Source organism: Schistocerca piceifrons, chromosome 5 (genome assembly GCF_021461385.2).
Source record: "Schistocerca piceifrons isolate TAMUIC-IGC-003096 chromosome 5, iqSchPice1.1, whole genome shotgun sequence".
NCBI lineage: Eukaryota > Metazoa > Arthropoda > Insecta > Orthoptera > Acrididae > Schistocerca > Schistocerca piceifrons.
In genome coordinates this window covers 708,934,957-708,958,595 of record NC_060142.1, presented here as the reverse complement: position 1 = coordinate 708,958,595, position 23,639 = coordinate 708,934,957, and the positions used below count along the sequence as shown (strand labels likewise).

General features: G+C 37.4%; 1 protein-coding gene across 1 annotated transcript in view; it reads left to right on the top strand.

Moving 5' to 3' along the window:
- Nucleotides 1–23,639, top strand: part of LOC124799214 (laminin subunit alpha-1) — a 216,601-nt gene that overhangs the window by 30,775 nt on the left and 162,187 nt on the right. Inside the window, exons 10-12 of the mRNA XM_047262749.1 lie at nucleotides 9,304–9,503; nucleotides 11,964–12,160; nucleotides 18,085–18,338. Of these exons, the coding sequence (XP_047118705.1) occupies nucleotides 9,304–9,503; nucleotides 11,964–12,160; nucleotides 18,085–18,338 (651 nt within the window). The remainder of the gene's footprint in view (nucleotides 1–9,303; nucleotides 9,504–11,963; nucleotides 12,161–18,084; nucleotides 18,339–23,639) is intronic.

Genomic DNA, 23,639 nt, shown 5'->3' with positions numbered 1-23,639 from the left:
TCTAATCATACATCTGTGCTCACCCGACACCCATCAATTTGCTTCCTTGTGGTCCTCTGCGTTTTGGTACTGATCCTGTTTTCTTTGGCAGGTAAAACATCACTGTTCTCCGTTGGACATCCAAAAGTGAGAGCTTCTCATTAGAGTTACCAATTTGGTATGCACGCGATGTGTTTACTACGCAGATATCTATCATCTGTGTGAATAATGGCCACCATCATTTCTTTGACTTTATCCTCATCCTATAAAGTGACATCTGCTTGTCCAGTAGATCTACGCCACCCATATGGGCATTGTATTCTTCAATGAGATGTGGAATTGTAACAGATATTTCCTTTTTCTTTGCCAGTGAGTATCTTTTAGTAGAACTCAGAGGAGTAATAGTACTGTAATTTGTCGCTACACATACTGGTTTGTTGTCACTCCATTTCACAACCAGAACTTCGTTCTCTTTGTCAAACATGTAGTCATAGAATCCTCGTTCCTTTTCTTTTGCCATTCTTTTCGAGTCAAAGGACATGCATTAGTTTGGATCTCTCTTATTATTCCTGTAGCTTTCATTTTACTTTTTCCTAGTCTGATCAGTGTGTCAACACTGGTGGAAAAACTTGTCAAAGAAAAGCTTATGATTGGTTAGCTGAATATTTGCCATAATAATGTACCATCATTTCATCAATTGAGAGTTCTGAATGAAATACGCCAAATTTACCAAATTCCTTTTTTAGCATTTCAAAGTACAACCTCAGTTTGTACATCTTGTTGTTTCTGTCTATTTTGGAGTAGTCATTGAGATGAATTAATCTCTTTATTCCCGAAACCTATCTCTTGACATGGAGTTGAAGACTAAAGGAACACCAACATCAGGAGCCTGTTCCCAGTACATATTCTCATGAGGAAGCTTATGATAACCACTCAGAAGTAGTATGCCAATAAATGATTTTAGTTCTTCTTTGGTTAGCAGAAAATTTATTTTGTTATGTTGGCAAACATAGATTTCGCTTTGTTCAATAATAGTATCCATTAGTTTATCAGAAAAAAAATCATCAAACACCTGGAGCACTGTCTTATTTGCTAGACATTCCACAACATAATGTTTGTTGCTCTTCCCTGGTTCACTAGTGTTTGTGTACGTTGGTTGTCATTTATACCATTTACATTTATATTTTTTTGTAGATAATGTACCACTTTCTGCTCCATCTCCTAACACTTTCCTTCTTTTGGCTTCTGGAGGTACAACTGTAGCATTAGCTTCATCTTGGCTGGTTGTGAGCTCTAAAGTACTGGCTACATCTTGTACAACAGACTCATTGTTCAGTACATTTTCGTCAATGTCTTCATCTGTTATTACATCTGCATCGGGTGGAATAATCGCCAATTCTACGTCATCATCTTCATCGTCACTCTGTTGATGGTTCTCTAGTTCTGCTAGAATTTCTTCAAGTGTAAGTCCACGTGGCATGTTTTTATCCTGTTGGAATTGTAAAATTCGAATAGAATATGAAAAAAGCAGATATAAAGAACGTAAAGTGCAATTCTTCTGTGTATAATACGTGTATACAAGAATATGGCACATAAACAATAAATGATAGTGTAACATGCCATTGTCCCATTATTGGGATGCATAAAATATATCGATATTGCACTTAATTGAAGAAATCTGAAGTATACTTAATCTTACACGGACATCCATATTTTCATAATAAACACGCCCAGACAACTAAATCACAGCTCATTGTCATCCAGGAACTACCAGCAGACATACAGTGCTGCCAAGTGCGAGAACAAAAAATCGGCAAGTTTATAATTTTCCTGACATGAAGTACTTAGAAAAAAGTTATTTATTTTACATTTACAGGCATTATAGCAGTTAGTTGAACCTACAGGTGCAACAATAAAGGCTAAAAGCTCCATTGCTTACGTAGAAATGAGTAAAATATACGCGTCCCAAAAAAGGGACAATGGCCAGTAATGGGTTAATCCTATTAAATAGAGAAAATTATATGTAAGAAAGATCAGTCATGTTATTTATACAAATATGTGCTGAAAAGTAATGCCTTCATATTTGTTATGTGAAAACTTTTAAAGCTTTTTAAATAATGCAAATGTTATTTACATTCTACATTTTTGTCATGTCTACATATTTCTAGCCTTCTGCTACTAGAGGGCTCTGAATTGTAGTATGTAACATAGTGGTGCCCAATGTAACTATGTTGGTACGTGAGAAACAGTGTACTGTAATCAAGTTTCTATTTTGGAGAGTTCATCCTCACATGGAGCACCCTCTTCTCCAGCACGACAATGCCAGGCCACACACGAGCGCTGTGTGGCGTCTGCCGCAGTCAGGTGCCTCGGGTACACTGCCACCGATCATCCTCCATGCAGTCTCGATTTGGCCCCAACTGACTTCCAACTGTTTCCAAAACTGAGAGAACACTTTGGAGAACTTTATTTTGATAATGGTGAAGTGGTGCAAGCAGGCATGAGCTTGTAGACCTGTCAACAAAGTCTAACATTCTATAGTGGTGGTATCTGCAAACTCATCTCTTGTTGGGAGAAATATGTTCGTCACAAGGTTGACTATGTTGAAAAACAAATATGTAGACATGAAGAATAAAGATGTAGAATATTATTAACATTTATTTTATTTAAAAAGCTTTAAGAAACTTCACATGAAAAATTTGGAGGCATTGCTTTTCAGCACATCCACATATTTTTTAATAAGTTCTTTCATGTCTCACATTTCCTGATCGTAGATAGCTATTGAAGTATGTTTTACAAACCTTGAATTTTTCTTGATGACTTTTATCTATTTTGTAGTATGCTAATGTGTATATGAGATCTTCATCAAATTTTCTTTAAAGGTTTGAGGTTCTCTCAAGTGAACTTCCCATTTTATACAGTTACCTCAAAACTTTTTCTAAACTTGAGATTGTTCTCAGTGACAATTGATTTCTCTTTTTATTGCATCTATATTATACTATTGCATTCATTTGAGTAAGAAAAAAGTAAATGTCTTTTCATAAAGTAGACAGTTGTGTCTGACATAAATAATTAGAGGATAAATCCTTAACTTAAAATTTTAAGAATCTCAGTAGAAAGAAAGTTATAAAGTAAAAATATTCCAATCTTTGGGAGAAATTAGCCCAAAAAATTGATGAGAGAAATTTTCTATAGAGGAAATGATCCACAAGATGGAGAGAACTTATGATATAATGAAGAATGTTCATAAGAAAAAATTGGTTACCTAAGAACCATAAAATAAAGTTCTACTATAGAATGGTGAAACCAGAATACCTATATGCCAGTGAATGCCTAATTGAATTACAACTTGAATAAATCAGAAACATTGGAGAGAAGACTTGTAAAGAATATGATGGGAAAAGGAAAACACACACTCCTATCAATTTAGAAATAGTGCTGAAATATATCAGAATGTAGAAAATGTGCTGCTTATCATTACAATTGCAACACCAGAAAGGAGTGGATTTATGCCAGTCTCTCAGCAGCCCAAGACCAGAAGTCTTCAGTGGACAAGAGATCTGGAGAAAGTGCTAGCTAGGACAGCAGTCAAGCACTGTCTATATTTAGGTAGGTCAGGATGGCATGGGTAATGTGGTCATGCATTATTTGATGAAACATAATGCCATGAAGACCTTGAAGGTATGCCACAGCCACTGACCTTACCGTATGAGAAATCTAATAGTTTCTGTCCAGATTACCAGCTGTGCAAACCAGAGTTGATTTTGCTGTGCACACAATAATAATAAAATAATGATAATAATAATAATTTTTTGTCATTCAGCCTTCACAGCAACACACAGCATCACTCACATAATATAATACAGATGATAATTTAAAAGAAACAACATGCTAGTTATTAACATTACAGTTTTATGTTACATTTGGTAAATTCCTTTATATCACAGATTGGATGATCAACTAACCAGTCAGGCACAATTTGTTTCATTGCTTGTTCTGATAAAACTATTACTGTTTGTGAAAGCTTATTAAATAATCTGTGTCCCATGAGTTCATAGCTGTTAAGTGATTTTTCACAATCTGTGGTATGGAGTATAAATGCATCTATTGTTTCTTGTATTGTAGCAATGTATATTTTATCTGTGTTTCGCTGCTGGTAACTTCCTTGTATAAATTAAAACATAGTATATATAAGTTTATTTCTGTTGAGATTTTTTGTTCACAAAACAAAGGTTAACAGCATGCCTTATATGAAGAGAGTAATAACCCTAATAGCTTTCTTCTGCAGTATTAAGATGTCATGCACACAACTTGAGTTACCCCATAAGGTAATACCATATAATGTTATGCTTTGGAAAAATAAAAAATAGTATGTTCTAACATATATTTCAGGTGCTCAATCGATATGTCACCTTAGCAAATAAATTAATCTTGACAGCTTGCCACTAATATATTGTAAGTGTTGACCCCAAGATAATTTATCATCTAAATATATCCCCAAAACCTTAACACAACCCAGGCCAGATTCTGGGCCTGTGGCAGTGTGAAATGCAATCTGACGATGTTTAAAGCAATATAAGAAAAAGATAGGTTGCTACTCACCATAAAGACAAAAAAGCAGACAAGCACAGCGAAAAGACAGTTACACATTAGCTTTTGGCCAACACTTTCTTCAGAAAAGAAAACACACACACACTCATTCACACAGGCAAGCACACCTCACACACACGATTGTCATCTCCAGCAACTTGGACTGCAATGCCAATCTGGCATTATTTGTTCTCCTTGGAGTGTACACAAATTGATTCAATCATTGTGACGCTATATGCAGTACTGAGATTCATTTGAAGAGATGACTAGATGCTGCCCCTGTGTCCAGTGTTGTCGTGGGTCCACTACTGTCACTACTACTTTTTCTGCTACCATATCAAGGGAAGTCATAACAGTGGTCATCATGCTGACAGTCATTGGTGTTAAAGATGTAATTGTACTGACCACACATATTTTTGCCTTACTAAGGGCAAGCCTATTATGTGGCTGTCACATGGTTTTATGGTGGGGCTGCTGAGATCCTGCGTGGTATTGACTGTGACCCTCCTGAACCCATTGATAAAATATTTGCATGACACTCGTGAGATACTGACCACCACGAGCAGCAATATTGTGGTATGATAAACAACAATCTTGATAGATCACTTTCCTGTGTTTATCATATTTTGACACATGCTAGGAGTTCTCCTTCGTACACGAGGTATAACATGAACTTACAAACAAAACAGCATTCAAATGCTATTTCTGGATGAAAACCCATTGTGTAATCTTTTCTTATGTTCTGTTGCTCGTACCTACTTTGTGTGGTTCTTTTGAAATGCTAATCATTTGCATATCCAAGCATCTAGTACACTTTATGTCACTGTGATACTTGTTGCATGCTGCCTTCACAGTGCTGCAACCTTAATGGCCCAAAATATATAATGGAGACAATAACAAAGTGGAGACTAATACTCTTAAGACATTTATACAGAATAGATGACAACAGGTTAACTAATCAGGTCCTCAGGTATGTTTGCTAAAAGAAGTCAGCAACAAGCTGGATTCAAGAGGTCTTTGGTAAAAGAAGTCAACAGTCAACTATAAACTGGATTCTAGAGGTCAAAAAAGGCTTATGAAGAATCCTAAACAGTGACAGTTTTAGAAGAAAATCATGACAGATGGAAGCCTTCAAGGTAGGAAGGAAAAGAAATAAGATTCAAATGAGCTGAAACATATTAAAGGGATGAAGGAATACTGTATGGAAAGGAAGAGAGAACGGAACGTGAGATCTTGAAATTGGCAAAGTCTCTCTTTTTTTCTGCATCATGGGGAAAAAATTATGTCAGTATTTTTTTAGGTGGAAGAAAGTACTCCATGAACACATTTTTTAGCTGTTAAATGGGTTTTTGTTAGATAGTAGTCAACTTCCTTCACTAAGTCAAATATGGAATATTAACCTTTTTGTTTGTATTCTATGTTTGGTACTAGTAAGTACACTCTAGTATTGATAATACATATTCAAATATTATTTTGTTGTAAGCCATGAGGCAATGTCCTATGTAGACATGTTGCAGTTTTATGACATCATATCCTGAAAATCAAAAGCTGCTTCTTCCTGCACCCACATCTGAATTTATGGATTCTTTTCATTTGTTCCCTAAGCCTTGCTAGTCCTAGGAATCTCGTGGCATAACTGATTTCATTCATACAATTATGTAAAGGCTAGATTACTACTCACCATTAGGATATGTCGAGTTGCAGACAGGCGCAATAGAAAGACTGTTTTACATTAATCTTTCAGCCAAAGCCTTCATCAGAAAGAAAAACACACACACATTCACACAACAAGCACACCTCACACACACGCGCGCGCGCGCACACACACACACACACACACACACACACACACACACACACACACACAGAGAGAGAGAGAGAGAGAGAGAGAGAGAGAGAGAGAGAGAGAGAGAGAGAGAGTGTTTACTTAAGATTAACAGTTATATTTCCAACAGTAGTAGCAGACTCCATTGAAAATGCTGCCAGTGATCTGTTTCTGCGATGAGCATTATTGTGAAGAATAAATACAGGATAGCAAAAGAGTCTGATCATGACAACAAAAAAACATTTTGTTGCCTGGATATTGTGTTACAACAGATAAAGTTAGCATGTAAGAAATAGAAATGATTAGTGTATGTGAATTTTTGTAATCAGTCTACAAAAGGATCAGGAGATAAAATAATGCCACACAAAGGTACTGAATATGTTGTATATGAAATGGCAAAAAATATGGCCTTAGGGACCTCACTTTGCCACAATGTCACAGCCAGTTCAACTTCATGGAACTCTTATGGGCTCAAGGTAAGGATGATGTTCTAAGGAACAACAAAAAATGTACTCTGACACAAATGGAAAGACTCACAAAGAATGCTATAAACCAAACTTCGTCATCAGATTGGCATAATGTTGTAAGACACTTGAAGGAAGTTGTAATGAATAGTGATCAATAACATTGAACAAATTATTATTTTATTACATTCTGACGTTTCTGGTGGCTACAGAGACAACAGCAAAGATATAATAGTATACGTCTTTTAGTGGTATAATTGTTAGCTAAATTCAGTTGTGTTCATTCCCCACAATTTTCTGTGCTTTTTTTAGGTAATTTGTTACTTTGCTACATCTGTGTGACTGGATACCAATTTTATTGCTGTTATTCACCTGGAATGTGTGATTACTGTATCTTATGCACCACATCTGTGCAGCAGCAGTGGGTCTACCTACAAAAATATTGGCAACAGCCAGTAAGGTGATGTGTGTCTTTTGTGTGTGTGTGTGTGTGTGTGTGTGTGTGTGTGTGTTTGCAGCTCACCATCTCATGAGCACGTGGCATATTGTGTATGAGCCAGCAACTCTGCTCCCCTCCACTGCCATCTGTCTATCACAAAGTAATTTTATTCAGAGTGTAACAATACTATGAAAAGGAAAGTTGCCACTCATCATATAGCGGAAATGCTGAGTTGCAGATAGGCGCATGTATCTGCGACTCAGCATTCTGCTGTTTGGTGAGTGGCAACTTTCCTTTTCATACTATTGTTACACTCCATCCTGGATTTTTCATTGTTTGATTAATCGGAGTGTAATATGATAAAAACTTGTTCATATAATGAAAAAAAAATAGATTTCTACTTAAAGATAACACTTTGAATTGCATACAGGCACAACAAAAAGACTGTTACACATTTAGCTTTTGACCAAAGCCTTCTTCAGAAAAGGAAACACACGCAATCATTCATACAAGCAACCACACTTCACACACACATGACCGCCGTCTCCAGCAGCTCGGACCGCAATGTTTTCAGAGAAGACACACATGAAAGTTGTGAAAGTGTCCAGCTAGTCTCCCTGCACCTGGGGTTTTGGGTGACTTTCCTGTAACACTCTCCATTTCCTAAACTTTGCCAGACCTTTCTCTTGATCCCTCTTCGTTCCTCTTCAACCCTTCTGTCGCAGGAAGGAGCCACTGGCTCCAAAAGCTTGTGTATTTTTATAACTTTCATATGTTTTCTCCTACCACAGCGTGCCGAGTAGATTTTTTATATCCATCCAATTATATTGTGTTTTCAAAAATTGATTATTTTCATGAATATTGACATTGGATGACAGCCATTATTTATTTTTCTGACTATTCAGCCATTAGGTCTCCTATTATTCCCTGTATTTGGTAAAGAAAGTATGTATATGTGCTTAAAAGACCCTCATGTATGAAAACATGATTTTGAACCATATAATTAGTAACTGCTGTGGTCTTTAATTTGATTTTGTCATGATTGTGGGCAGATTTTGCCTAACACTTTAGAGATCTGTAGATCCATCATATATATCAGTTGACTTATAGCCTTTGGGTGTAATCTCCCATTGCATCTCTCTTCGTGCACACCTTCAGTGAATACAGTGTAAGGGCCAATATTATATTGTTCATAGAAATTTTCATCAGTGTCTTCTACCTTTAGCTAGTGATGTTGATTTTCAGTGATGGATGTAACCATTGCTGTGCTTGCAGCTTGTGCAACTGTCCAGGGCCGTCTGTCACACAGGGAAGTATATTGGCCTTATTGAGTAGTTGTAGGTCCTTCCACTGTTGCTGTTTCATAGGTAGTTTGGTGACAGGCATCTCTTGGTTGGTGGCTAATTTGACTTCAGCAGTGGATTAATCCATACTGTCTTCTTTAGTATTCAGGAACTGAAAAGCACTATAAATAGTGTTGGACACTCTTCATAGTGCTACAGACAAACGATAGAGTGGTTGGTGGTTCACCACCTTCACTGTTCTGGCCACTGTGCATCCCACACCCATGAAAGAGTGGACAGATGAAAAACGGCTTAACACAGTTTTAAATTTGTCACCACAAAACCAAAATAATATGTAAAAATCAGGTAAAACCAAAAAGCAAATTTAGAGTGTGATCTCCATGGAATTGTTGTTGCAGGGCAATTTTGTATAAGCCATGTTATTTAATACCATTGTGTTGTGTCTCCACAGCAATGTTGCTACTATTAAAGTTCCACCCTTGTAATAATTTATCTATCCATAATTCTTTCTTAAACAGAGGTCTTTATTTTGCCATTTTCAGTGTCTTCTTCTATCATCTGCAAGACATTGTAATATTACCATAGGTGGAACAGCCCTGACCTCCTTCCCCAACACAATTTATGTATAGTGACTGTTTATTCTTTTATTTTAGATAGATACATAACTCATATTAATAATTAATGTTTTTAATTGTGAGGTAGAACTGCAGCGAAAATACCAGTGGTCAACACTGTGATCGGTGTGCAGAAGGCTTTTATGGAGATCCAGAGAGGGGTTCATGTCTGCCATGCCCTTGCCCACACCCAGTACCAGGAGGCAATTTTGCAGTCAGATGCAAAGTAACACCAGGACATGTTCACTGCCATTGTCGCCCAGGATACACTGGCAAAAGATGCGAAAGGTAAAACAAATCAAAAGTTTTTGTGTAAGAAATAAATTTTTGTTGGGGATGATTGTGTAATTAAGAAAGAAGCGAAACCTTACACATCAGAGATCCTTCAAGTGTAAAAACTCTGGACGCACCTGACAGAAGAAGGAAGTCACAGAAGTCATTTGTAGGATTTAGAATTTCATTTCTTTTTCATGACATTATAAAATGTATGTAAAAAATTCTTAGGGAAGTGAGATTCCAAATACTACCAACAGATATGTATAAAAATAAGAAAATTGATATCTTCTTATAATTTCGCAGTTTTCTCAAGTGAATTTTTTTGTTTATGCAGACTTAATACACAGATTAGGAATATTGTCATAGGGGAACATGATAGTCATCTTGTAAAATTTTTTATTTTACTTTTCAGCCTTTGTTTACTCAATCAGAGGCTAAAAGAAGAATATGAACTTTAGTTATAGCCGACATAGTGGTGTATGGGCTTGATATAAAAAAAAAATGCCATGATGTATTAGATAACTGATCTGAACAATTTTGCTACATTTACTCTTTGATAATATTGTAAACATAATTAATTCTGAAGTAAAAATCATTTGGCTCCTGATTGTGATCTGCATATGATGTTTGTAATACAGTCTATACTGACTAAGTAAACTATTTCATGTTAGATATGCAAATAAAAGTGATATTGTATCAAAGTCCTCAAACAAATAAAATGTAGTGAGAGTCTGTGGCTTTGAGAATAGTGTTTGTCAAATTGCATTCCAGTATCAAAAATGCGTATTTCAATTCTTTTCCTGCATTTAAATACTCACAGTACTGATCAAACAATAACAGAACAACAATGACTTGACAACAGTTTGCTGCTGACTGGGTTTGCATGGTCACACATACCTTCAGCTGAGTTTGCATTCTTTTACATTTTCGGTTCAGTTGTGATTTTTCTGTATAGTGGTATTAGTAATTTTGCTAACTTGAGGTTCACATGGCTTGCTAATAACAAACATGAATAAAGGTACTGTTATACTTTTGCCAGACTTCTTACAGCACTGCTAAATGCAAAAAACTTATGAAACTGGAGAAACATATGTTGTGTTTACAGTTACTGACATGATTTGTTGAATCCTCTCTTCAACAGTTAAATAGTATTCCATTCTCTAATATGCAGCTTGTATAAAAATTTCAGTGCCCGTGAAATATTGGTATCAATAGCTAATTTAGGAGTTGTGCAGCTATTGTATTTCCATCGAAATGGATGAAGCAACAGATATTCATTCTGACATATATTCTCATTACCTAAGAATCGATATTGATGAAATATTTGTGGTACTGTTTTTACTTGAACTCTTAATCATAAAAGTGTAAAATGTGACCACCACTCAGGGATTAGGCTTTAGGCCTGTTCGACTGGCCGACTGCTGCCTACAAAGCAGCAGGAGAAGCGATCTATGTTGTGGGAAATGTGATAGTTATGTCACTAATCCTGCCAGCCGTTATTGCTAGTAGTTGAATCCTGATGGTGCCATTGCTCTTTTATTAAAGCAGCTCTTCATTTGTCCTCATGAGGCTAAGTGAATCCAATTCCAGACCATTCTACCTCAGAAAAAAATGTGACGAGGTGCCGGGAATCAGAGCCAGGTCTGCTCTGAAGGCAGCCATGCTAACCAATTGGCTAGGGATGCAGTACTTAATCACAAAGCGGTTTGAAAATAATTCAAATTAAAAAGAATAATGAAAATCAATAAGGCAATAGTTTTAAACAACACATTTGTGCTTAACTTTTTAAAACAAAGCATGCTTTTATTTTGAAATAAATTTGTGATCTACAGTACTGAAAAGCCATTGATTTTGATTAAAATTTGAAGAACAGAGAGTCAACTGGAATTATTTCATTGTGATTTAGTTGGGCACACCACTCTACAATTTTAAGACAACGTTTTCTTTCTGATGCATTAATCATGGTGACCCTGTGTTCGGCCATGATGTACAAATGTACTAAAATGATCTGCTCGATAGTGGTCAGTATAGAAGTAAAGTTACTCATCTGTATTTGGAAAAAGATATTATCATTCAAAGAACTCATTATCATGAAATCAAATATAAGAGAATTAATGAGTCAATAAAAGGGAAGGAGAAGGGGGTGTGAGGGGCATGAAAAGAAACTCATGATTATTTCAGGTGGGTCAAAGGGGTGAGTGAGCAGGTGTAAAGAACTTGACAATGTCTGTTTTACATTGACTCACATGAATTAGATAGCTCAAACAAGTATAGTATTAATAGATATTCTTGCACTAAATTGCTGTATGTTCTATGTAGAAAGAAAATAATATAAAAGTGCTTCATCCTGTGTGCATTTGTGTTCTTTTCATCAGTGAAACAAAATAATTATTGGGGACCATAATTTATTCATAGGAAATATGTGCTTTAGAAAAATACTCATTTATATCTTAAGTATTTTCCTGATTACAGATGCAGCTATGGTTGGTATGGGTTCCCACTGACAAAGGGTGGTTCATGTGTTCCTTGTAATTGTAATAAATATGGAAGTGTAAGTGATGAATGTGACGAAGAGACAGGTCAGTGTAACTGTCGTACTGATATAACTGGCAGGGACTGCAGTTTGTGTCAGGAAAGGCGCAACATTCTGACCCAACGTGGCTGCATGTGTAAGTATTAAAACCACATATTTGTGAGCAACCACACCCCCACCCCTCCCAAAAAAGTAGAATCTCTCTCTCTCTCTCTCTCTCTCTCTCTCTCTCTCTCTATATATATATATATATATATATATATATATATATATATATATAATGGAAGGAAACATTCCACGTGGGAAAAATTATTATAAATACAAAGATGAGGTGACTTACCGAACAAAAACGCTGGCAGGTCGATAGACACACAAACAAACACAAACATACACACAAAATTCAAGCTTTCGCAACAAATTGTTGCCTCATCAGGAAAGAGGGAAGGAGAGGGGAAGACGAAAGGAAGTGGGTTTTAAAGGAGAGGGTAAGGAGTCATTCCAATCCCGGGAGCGGAAAGACTTACCTTAGGGGGAAAAAAGGACAGGTATACACTCGCACACACGCACATATCCATCCACACATACAGACACAAGCAGACATATTTAAAGACAAAGAGTTTGGGCAGAGATGTCAGTCGAGGCAGAAGTGTAGAGGCAAAGAAGTTGTTGAAAGACAGGTGAGGTATGAGTGGCGGTATATATATATATATATATATATATATAATAGAGGGAAACATTCCACGTGGGAAAAATATATCTAAAAAGAAAGATGATGAAACTTACCAAACAAAAGCGCTGTGTATGTGTGGATGGATATGTGTGTGTGTGTGCGAGTGTATACCTGTCCTTTTTTCCCCCTAAGGTAAGTCTTTCCGCTCCCGGGATTGGAATGACTCCTTACCCTCTCCCTAAAACCCATATCCTTTTGTCTTTCCTTCTCCTTCCCTCTTTCCTGACGAGGCAACCATTGGTTGCGAAAGCTAGAATTTTGTGTGTATGTTTGTGTTTGTTTGTGTGTCTATCGACCTGCCAGCGCTTTTGTTTGGTAAGTTTCATCATCTTTCTTTTTTTATATATATATATATATATATATATATATATATATATATATATATATATATATATATATATATATATATATATATGAATATAATAGAGGGAAACATTCCACGTGGGAAAAATATATCTAAAAACAAAGATGATGTAACTTACCAAACGAAAGCGTTGGTATTTTGATAGACACACAAACACGCACACAAAATTCAAGCTTTCGCAACCCACGGTTGCTTCATCAGGAAAGAGGGAAAGACGAAAGGATGTGGGTTTTAAGGGAGAGGGTAAGGAGTCATTCCAATCCCGGGAACAGAAAGACTTACCTTAGGAGGAAAAAAGGACAGGTATACACTCGCACACTCACACATATCAATCCGCACGTATACCTATACCATACATGTGCGGATGGATACCATACATGTGCGGATGGATATGTGTGTGTGTGTGTGTGTGTGTGTGTGTGTGTGTGTGTGTGTGTGTGTGTGTGCGAGTGTATACTTGTCCTTTTTTCCTCCTAAGGTAGGTATTTCCACTCCCGGGATTGGAATGACTCCTTACCCTTTCCCTTAAAACCCACATCCTTTCGTCTTTCCCTCTCCTTTCCTCTTTCCTGATGAAGCAACCGTGTGTTGCGAAAGCTTGAATTATATACCTATACCATACATGTGTGGATGGATATGTGTGTGTGTGTGTGCGAGTGTATACCTGTCCTTTTTTCCTCCTAAGGTAGGTCTTTCCGCTCCCGGGATTGGAATGATTCCTTACTCTCTCCCTTAAAACCCACATCCTTTCGTCTTTCCCTCTCCTTTCCTCTTTCCTGGTACTTTTAGTCAAAAATGTTTCTGTAGATATATATAAAGAACAGTGTTATGGAACCACTGGCTGTCTTCAAGCCATGAATTAACATTACAAGTGAAAGGAAGATTCCTTGACATCAGATATGTGTTTCTTAACCGTAGCATTTCTCGCATGTCATGTGTATCTGATAGATGGTACAACTAGAAAAAGAGTTGTATATTTGACAGCAAGGGACCTCCTTTAAGCATGATTTAGTGACTGGAAGATCATCACTTGACCAAAACTAGTTGTCTGGAAGTAAATTATTATTACATCATCTTCTGGTGGTACCAAAGAGATGTTTCGTTACTTTTTGTATCACTGTGATTTACCCACATCCCTGATCCAGTAGAGAACAGAGAATCAGAAGGAAAAAACTTAGCAAGCCTCCATGTGTGTTCAGAATACTCTGATTTTGGAATGTTTATTTGCAAAAAAAGTTATGTTACCTCACTCTTTTTGAACACACTTTTCTAGAATTTTAATTTTCCACCACTTAAAATGTAGAGGACCCATTTCTGGAACCCATGATGCTATCTTCATGAATTAGCAGTGAGAGCCAAAGTCCAGCTTCTCATACAGCGGGAATAATCTCCAGATTACTGGTCTCTGTTTTTGCCCTATGAACTTAGGTTCTTCAGAAAACAGTGTCCATTTCTCTATAGTGTCACACAAGCCGTATGTGTCTGCTAGGCGGCGTCATAAGACAGGACCAGCCAGAAATTCTACACGCGTGTGATGCTCCTGCACATGTGCAACATCCGTGTCACAGCGTGCACGCCGCAGCCGTCAGCGTTCATGTAGTGCATGTTTCTATGCACAGATGTCGCTTTATCCACTTGCTGGGATACTCTGTACTGGCGCATTCTAGTGCTCTTTCCACAGCTTGCAAAGCCAACCATGGGAAGGTATTTCGCATATTAAACATTTAAAATACTGTCACATTCTACTCATTGAGACGTCTACTTTTATGTTAACAGTTTAACCCAGTAAGACAAGTAATACGGTTAACAACTGTGGGTTTTTATTAAGGCAGCTTGACTGATAGCACGTAAATACACATAATGTTTTTGATCTAGTATTTAAGAAAGAGAGCACTTAGCGACTTCCAGCAAACCTTATTCATGATTTCAGATAACATTAAACTAATGCAAGGTTTCCTATAACTAATTCTCAGTGCCTTCAGTTACACACACATAATTTCTCTCTCACTGACATCTGAACAGAACGATAACCGCAGACCTCTCTATGATTACCTGTTATTTCAATACCATTATTGCTATATCTTTCATCAGTTCCGTCTGAAATCTGCATAATAACCGACAATTAGATGAATGTTATGGGGAAAAAAAAAAAAGAAGGAAAAAAAAAAAAAAAAAAAAAAAAAACGTAAATGTAAGTATACATTGGAACAATCGATTTAATGACCGATTTTCCTGATAATAATGTAACATGGAGCAGAATGAGGCAATAATGCACAGTTAGTAAACAATGATTTTTAATTATGAAAGGAATAGATTGGGCACAAATGCACGGCTCATTGACAAACGCAAGCAGTTGCAAAGATTTTCATCACTTATGCCTGATCGAAACCTTGATTTATTCATTTTCATCACGGAGAAAAATCTTTCACAAACATATGTGGACCCGAACAGGGACATAACTCTCGCGGCTTCTCGGTGCAGGCGTGGAAATTCTTGTTGTGAAAAATTTTTGTAGAATTCTTTTGTACTTTGCACTGCAAGGAACTTGTCTTTCAGTCTTGTATTGCACTGTAGGTCGATCAGTTCCATCTGTAGATCATTTGGAGCATCTTCAACTGATGACAAGAATGGCCGAGCAAAGAGGCATATGACAGGAGACAAACTCGTAACATCTGCAAATTGTGCTCGAAATTGTTCCTAGATATTTACAATTATTGACACGTATTCTTGAAATCTAGCACTTTCGTGGACCAGTCCAAGAGTTGGGAAATGTGCAGTGTTTTCTGTCAATAGCTGGCTCTCCCAAAGTGCAAGCTTCCTTTCAAAGGCATTTACTTTTTCCAGCATGTCAGAAATTAAATTATTTTCACCTTGCAAACTGATGTTCAGGCTGTTCATGTGAAACGTAATGTCCACGAGAAATGCAAGGTCTGACATTCAACAAGGGTCTTCCATTATAGGTTCACTTTTTCCCTTCTCATGTAAGAATGTTACTATGACGCAAATGCAAATCAAAAAATATTTTCAACATTTTACCTCAACTGAGCCAGCATACTTTGGTATAGTAAGGTATGTCACCGTGCTCCGCTCCTAATGCCTCCAAGAACCGCCGAAACTGGTGATGCGTAAGCCCATGTGTCTTCAGATAGTTTACAATACACACAACAATGTGCGTGACGTTTGCTAACGTTACTGATCTTGCACAAAGCGCCTCTCGATGCAGAATGCAGTGAATTCCATTCAACGTCTTGTCTGTGCGCCCCAGCTTTTTGTGCATCCATGCTGTGAGTCCTCTCTGATGGCCTTGCATTGATGGTGCTCCATCTGTGGTCACTGGGACTAACCGACTCCATACCGACTCCATCAATCGCTTGCTCGACAGCCTGGAGTAAGTCCGCACCTGTAGTAGTGCCTTTCAAAGGTACTAAGTCCAAAACGTCCTCTGTTACACAAAGTGTGTTATCAACACCACGTATGTATATCACAACTTGGGCTGTATCTGTAAGATCTGTTGCTTCATCGAGTGCAGCAGAGAAAGCAACAAAGTCTTTAGCCTTATTTATTAGCTGCCTGTGCACATCGCTGGCCGTAGCACTGATACGTCTTGTCACTGTTTGTTTGTATAGACTGATTTCTTGAAACCTGCTAATGTTCGTGGGACACACAAGTCCTGCAGCATCAATCTGACACCCTTTCACAAACTCCCCTTCAGAAAAGGGTTTCCCAGATTGTGCAATTCTTAATGTGATTTTAAAACTTGCTCGCAGTGAAGATTTAGTGTGGTTGTCATTCTGGAAAATTGAAAACACTACATTGTACAGCGTACAGTAAAATAGACATAAATGTAACACAAGAAACTAAGAGTTCAAGAAGTATCAGTTACTTTGATGTACAGTAAAATCGAGTTGATGTATCTCATCCATTTCTTTAAGGACATTCAATTTTGCTTGCCGTTCTTCACTGTTGAGTACACTAAACTCGTCTTTGTGATATGTATTGTAGTGTCTTTCAATTGAAAACTTATGCTGGCTGCCTATTATTCGGCGGCACAGCAAACACTGTGAGTTTTCGCCAACAGCTACAGAAAAGAATTGCAGTTCCCAGTCATTTTTAAATGACTGAGAACATAGAGCTCCCATCCTTTGCTTTTTCTTAGTACCTGCCATTTCTCAGTACTTCTCTGTTAAGGTTACGGTCACCAGGGGTAAACGAGATTGGGTATGTTGCACTCTTCCTTGTACCACATAAACAGGGAAGTGGAGCCGCTGCCGTTCATTCAGCACACATGTCTAATAACAGATGTCGCTGTTGCACATGTGCAGCATTTCCGCACGTCTGCACACTGTGCAGCGTTTGGCCGGCCCTGTCATAAGATAGACATCTGACAGGCCTAGGCTAGTAATGAGTAGGTACATAGTTACTTATTTTGTGCAGATGAGTTTTCTTAACGATGGGATGGTGGACACTACTGTTTCCTTTTTACTGTCAGTTCTGGATTTGTTTCACTATCCACTATTAGGAGTGAGAGCAGAATATTATCCATTCAGGTAATTGGAATTTTGGCTGGACTGCCTGGAACCTAATGTCATGTAAACAGTTGGCATAGTGGTATGAGGGAGAGAAATCTTGAATAATCATACAGCCACACATAAATTAGTAAGTGAGAAGTGAGCTCATTTGTAATGTCTGATTTAATTTGCAATTAGAAAGAATAATATAAAATTACTGCTTAATCTGTAACACAAAACAGTCTTTTGTTTCATTCAGTGTGTTTTCTCCACTAATTAATGATATGTAGTAGCCCACCATAGGCAAAGTTATTTAATTTTTTATCATTTAATTATAACAGATACAAGGTAGTCCTTCCCTCTTAGTGAAGTACAGTTGTGGAAGTAAGGATATTGCTACTGTTACTATCCCTTCTTGTTTTTGCTAATTTTTTTTACTGTTTCCTTGTTTGTTGCAGCATGTGATGATAAATGTACTGGTGTACTGCTTGATGAACTGGAGAATCTAAGTTTTATTTTATCAACAAATACGGAGCACCTTTCGGCTGGTTTTGTACCACCACCCTGGACTGCCTTAAGGACAATTCAAAATAATTCTGATAGCCTTAAACAAGAACTTGACGAATGGATCACTGTAATAGAAAAAGTGAGATCACTTCCAGCTGGTTTTGGAGAAGAGCTAAGGAAAAAAGCAAAAGCTCTCACGAACAGGGTATGAAAATACATATGGCATTTGTAAATATCACAAAAAGATTTTGGAGTAAGGTTGTATGTTATTAAATTGTGTAAATGAATCCTAAAACATTATGTAAAGGCTGTACCTCTGTGCATGACATGTTCATACATCAACATTCTTCCTGGAAATGTAGGAAAGTATGATGAAATGAATGATTTGTTGCCTGAAATACACCATATTCATTTAAAAATACTTCAGTAGCAATTTCTGCCACAAATTATTGCCTTCATCATAAACAATTTGTGGTGTCCCATAGATGCTGCATTACTTTTCAGCTTTCTGCCATTTCCTCTGCTGTAGCTATACTTTGCTACACTGATCATTGATGTTGTGGATCCATCTTTCCATTTTTGCCTAGGATTTTTCCCTTGAAACAATTTTTCAGGGAGTTATGCAGAATTAAGTAGGTAATCACTTTGTTTTTAAGTGCTGTTAAGCAGTGTTGATTTTCTACCAATTTATCTTAGATCAACACATTAGGTTTAGAAACTTCCTGGCAGCTTAAAACTGTGTGCCGGGCCGAGACTCGACCAGGAAGTTTCAGATCAGCGCACACTGCGCTGCAGAGTGAAAATCTCATTCTGGAAACATTAGGTTTTATTTCTGTTCAGGAGAAGTAAACGAGAAACACTACCCTGTTATATTCTGTGACTGTGCCACAAAATGTGGAAGTGTGTGGCATAAAATTCCACTTTGGATACTTAAATATTCTGGTCTCTTGTATGCATGGAGACTTACCTTCATAATAACACAACTTATCCAGCAGAGGGTCACATTTACCAAACTAACCATGGGAGTAAACTGAAATGCAGAGTGGGGGAACATCAAGTGTACAGCCCAACAGAGATCAGATTCAGGTCTTGTCCTGAACTTAATTTATGTTAATGACCATAAAATGACATTAAAGCAGGGATGCACTAAAGCAATAGCCACTTTTTATTCCCTGGCTACTGTACTACACCTTCCCCTACCTCAGAAAAGTAGTTTTGGAAGTAACAACTTCTTGAGTTGTTGAAAATCAGTGTCCACACAATTTTTGTTTTGTTGTAAGATAAAAGGAAGTCATTAGGTAATAAATAAAGAGAACAAGTTGTTAATTTGATGTTTTGTCTGGTGGGCTGTGTGACAGCTGGTGTTGTCACATTGAAAAATGATGTGAGTTTTGGCTGTTTTTACTGATTTCAAGGATGACTCATGAATTAATTATTCTTTGATCTTCTAAAACAATGATAACAAAGCGTCCAGTGTAGCCAGAGAAATGAGTTGCCATTTTCTTGGAAGTGCTTTGCAAATGAACCACATTTGTTCTGTTAAGTTCATCGTTGAGCATCTTGACTGCTACTTTTATTCTGGCTCACACAAATATCTCCAAGTTTCATCTCCTGTTACAGAATTCTATTCAGACTTTGCATTTCCTCACTTGAATTTTCTTAGCATTTCCTTACACGCAGTGACACAGCCTCTTTCCGAGATTCGTTTATGTTATGCAGAATCCAATGGGAATAGATCTTTAAAACATAGCCACAGGTTCATACAAAATCAATTAATATGCTCACAGCAGACTCTATCTCTCAGAGGGTAACATGCTACTGTTCTTCAATTGTTTTGCATTAAGCATTAATACTTTCTGGAACAGCTGATTTTGGCTGATCTTTATGATTTCATCACTGATGGAAGCACCACTGTGACAGATTTCTGCAAACCAATTGCAGACACCCTTTTTGGACAGTGGTTGAATATCAAAAGTTGAATGAAGTGATTTGAAGAGGCCTTTACAGAAATCACAAATAATAATCCAACAAAAACCTTAATGTTAAATCACCATTTTTTTCACAAAAGTGTTTACTTAAACACACAGTTTAAACAATCTACTTGCTGCTTTCTGATCTGGCATTCTTTTAACAGTGACAAATGACAAGTTTCAAAATAATAACAATCCCACATCTCCGCAGCTGTTGTTCTGACCTTGTGGGATTCTTATTTTATTATACTCCAGGCAGGTCTTCGAGCTGAGTTCTTGGCTGCTTCAGTCAGTTGTGTCACAGATATTCTTTGCCTCTTTGTTTGAGATTTTTTGTAGTTTGTCCAACACATGAGACGCCGTGTTGGTTCAGAATACTATTTACACCCAGTTTTGAAATGTAATGCCTCTGAATTTTTTAAGTGAAAACTCTTAAAGCTTTTTAAATAAAACAAACATTACTGACATTCTGCTTCTTTATTCTGCGTTTCTACGCACTTATTTGTCACCAGAGTTACCCTGGTGACAAACACATTTCTCCCAATAAGAGTCCAGTTTGATGTTAATTTAAAATTTTCCTGGTGAATTAAATGTTTGAAGAGATTTTGGGATTGCAGTCAATTATCGCAAACTTCACTCCATCATTTTTCAACTGGAAATATTGTGGAGTGAAGTTGATGACTGGCTGCAATTCTGAAATCTCTCCGAACAAGAGACCACTTTGTTGATACTGTCCCTGTACAATGTCTGACTTTGTTGACGAAGTCACAACCTGCCTCTGCTTGCACAACTTCATCATTATCAAAGATAAGTCCTAAAGTTGTTTTTAAGTTTTGGAAGTGGATGAAAATTGGATGGGGCCAAGTCAAGACTGTACGACGGATGATTTATGACACTGAACCCAAGGCATCAGATTGTTGCACATGTTGCAGCACTTGTGTGGGGTCTGACATCATGCTGAAGGAGAAGGTGCTCCATGTGCAAATGAACTCCCTGAATTTAAAACTTGATTACAGCATCTGTTTTCACGCACTGACAGTTATGTTACACACTACGATTTGGAGCTCTCTAGTGGCAGAGGGCTGCAGATATGTAGACATGAAGAATAAAGATGTTTAATGTTAATAACATTTGTTTTATTTCAAAAGCATTAAGAGTTTACACATAAAAATTGGAGGAATTACTTTTCCGCACACCCTCACAATATGGCAGATTTCCATGTTCTTTCAATGCAGAAGCCTCTTGAATGTTTTCGTAATCAGCATGTTTGAGTAGTGTGCAAACTGAACCAGTATTTCCACACTTTGGTCTTATGGTTAACTTTCCTACATCTTTTTTTTTTAAATTGTCAACTTTCACATTAGAACTGCTGATTGCTTCTTCATTGTGACTATCACTTCCAAATGTTTAGTAAACTGACTCAAATTTTTCAGATGAATGAGTTTAACCTGTGCATAAATTTGCTTTATTTTGACACTAATGCAGCCATTCTGCTATTTGCATCTTCTAATACTGAACAATGGCCAGTGATCATCTTGTTCCTAAGTAATCTGACTCTGCTTGGTTTTTCTTTGGGTTTACGGAATCAGTGAAACTAGATTACAGTTTTTGGCAGGACACAGTTTTCATCTGCATGATGTAAACAACAATACTGTGATTCTTCACCTTCTTCTGGCCTGTAATTGTGTAATGATAACTGATGCTTTATAGGTATAGTTATATGAGGTTTGAGACTTGTGACAAAGGAATATATGTTTCTGAGACATAAAAGCTCACAAATACAACTGTAGGCTTGCTCTCTTTAATTTAACCATCATGCCATTCGTCATACACTCTGAAGGTTAATTAGCACCAATAATTCATCATTGCTTGTGAGTTTGTATAATAGATCAGTTCTCAGATACTTTGATTCAGGAAAGACGTACTTGCTGTTCTATCCCATGTTATCATTAGATGTACATGTACTTATCTGACAACACTTATTCACAAGCACCGTGTACATAAACAAGTCATGTTCAACCATTAGGCATTAACATAAAATCTCTGTAGCTATTGCTATATGTATTTAATTATTCCTTACAGTTAGGTTTGTAATACCACAACTCCTCCAAAATAATAATAGCTGCCGAATAATTGATTTTGTTGCCGTAAAATGTGAATGTTACATTTTTCATCTGTTCATCATTAGAAATCAGAAAGGCTGTCCATAATGATAAAAGGAAGTAGGTGAGACGATCCCAGTTGGAATAAAAAGAAGAAGAAACCAAATGTGACATTTACTACAATAAAAAGAAATCTTTATTTGGAACGTTGCACTCGGCCTTTTTTTTTAAAAAAAAAAAGTCATACATGCTTTCTGTAACAACACAGACTACAGTTAGTGCTCACTGCCATTTCCAGAGTCCCAAGTTTTGTACACTGACATCTGTAATCAGTGGCCTGCCGACACAATAACTCCCAAGCAGCAGCAAGATATTTCCGCAGTTCAGGCTGCTCTCACAAGGCAATGCCTATGCTGAGCCCGCTGACCATCTTTCGCGAATATTCTGCATGATACTGGAACTTGACAGAAATGCTTCTCCTGTATGATCAGCTCCAAAGAACGCTACTTAAACACCCAGACTAGCCGAGCAGGTCCTTGATATGGCAGGGCTATGTTGTGACATCCACCGTATGTCATTTGTCACGACAAGATCCACTGACAGTCTAAGTGGTACAGCTTTGCTGTGCTGTGATACTCAGTCTGTGTCAGTCGACACTGTCCTTAAGACTCAGCCACCACTGCCGTCATAGAGCCTCAGGCTGCCGACTGCTGCCTGGTTGTCAGCTGCTTGGCAGTTTTCACTGTGCTACCACCTCATAGTCCGAGGTACAAAGTGAGTGCTAGCCTGTTCCTCCTCTTGGGAGTCTGACGGCAACTGTGCCACTTTCCTAGATTGCAGTCCCATGTTCAGCACCCTGGTCAGTTCCAGCTGAGCTGTTCTGCCTGGCTCCAGTGATCAGTCACCATGTTACTGTCCCACCATCCTGCTGCCTGCCAGCTGCAGGCTCACAGCTCTATGTTGATTTGTGATTTGAAATAAAGAATTTAAGCAACAAGTTGGCTTTCTGCACATCCACCTAGCTCCAGCAGAGAGCCACTCGCCCACCGTTCTTGTCGACACCCACAGCATTTCATTTAGACATTAATGACGAATACTTCATTTCGGCACATTTTATCGTTAGCTTTTATTTTCAGTAATTTACCTCAGTTGTTCCTATGTGAGTATCGCTTACATAATTTTGGCACACATTATTTGTTTAACAAGTAGAATAAAAAATTGAAGAATGAGTAACTCATTTCTTGCCAACACTTCTGCGCAGATACTGTTTTAATACTAATCAGATAACTATTGGAAAATAGTATTATAGACTTATAGGATGTTGGCATTGTGACTATTTTGTACTCGTAATGACTAATTAAATTTGTTTTACTAAGGAGATGCATTTTTGCTTTGTAACTTGAAGTAGAGTAACAACATTTTACTCCGAAGAAC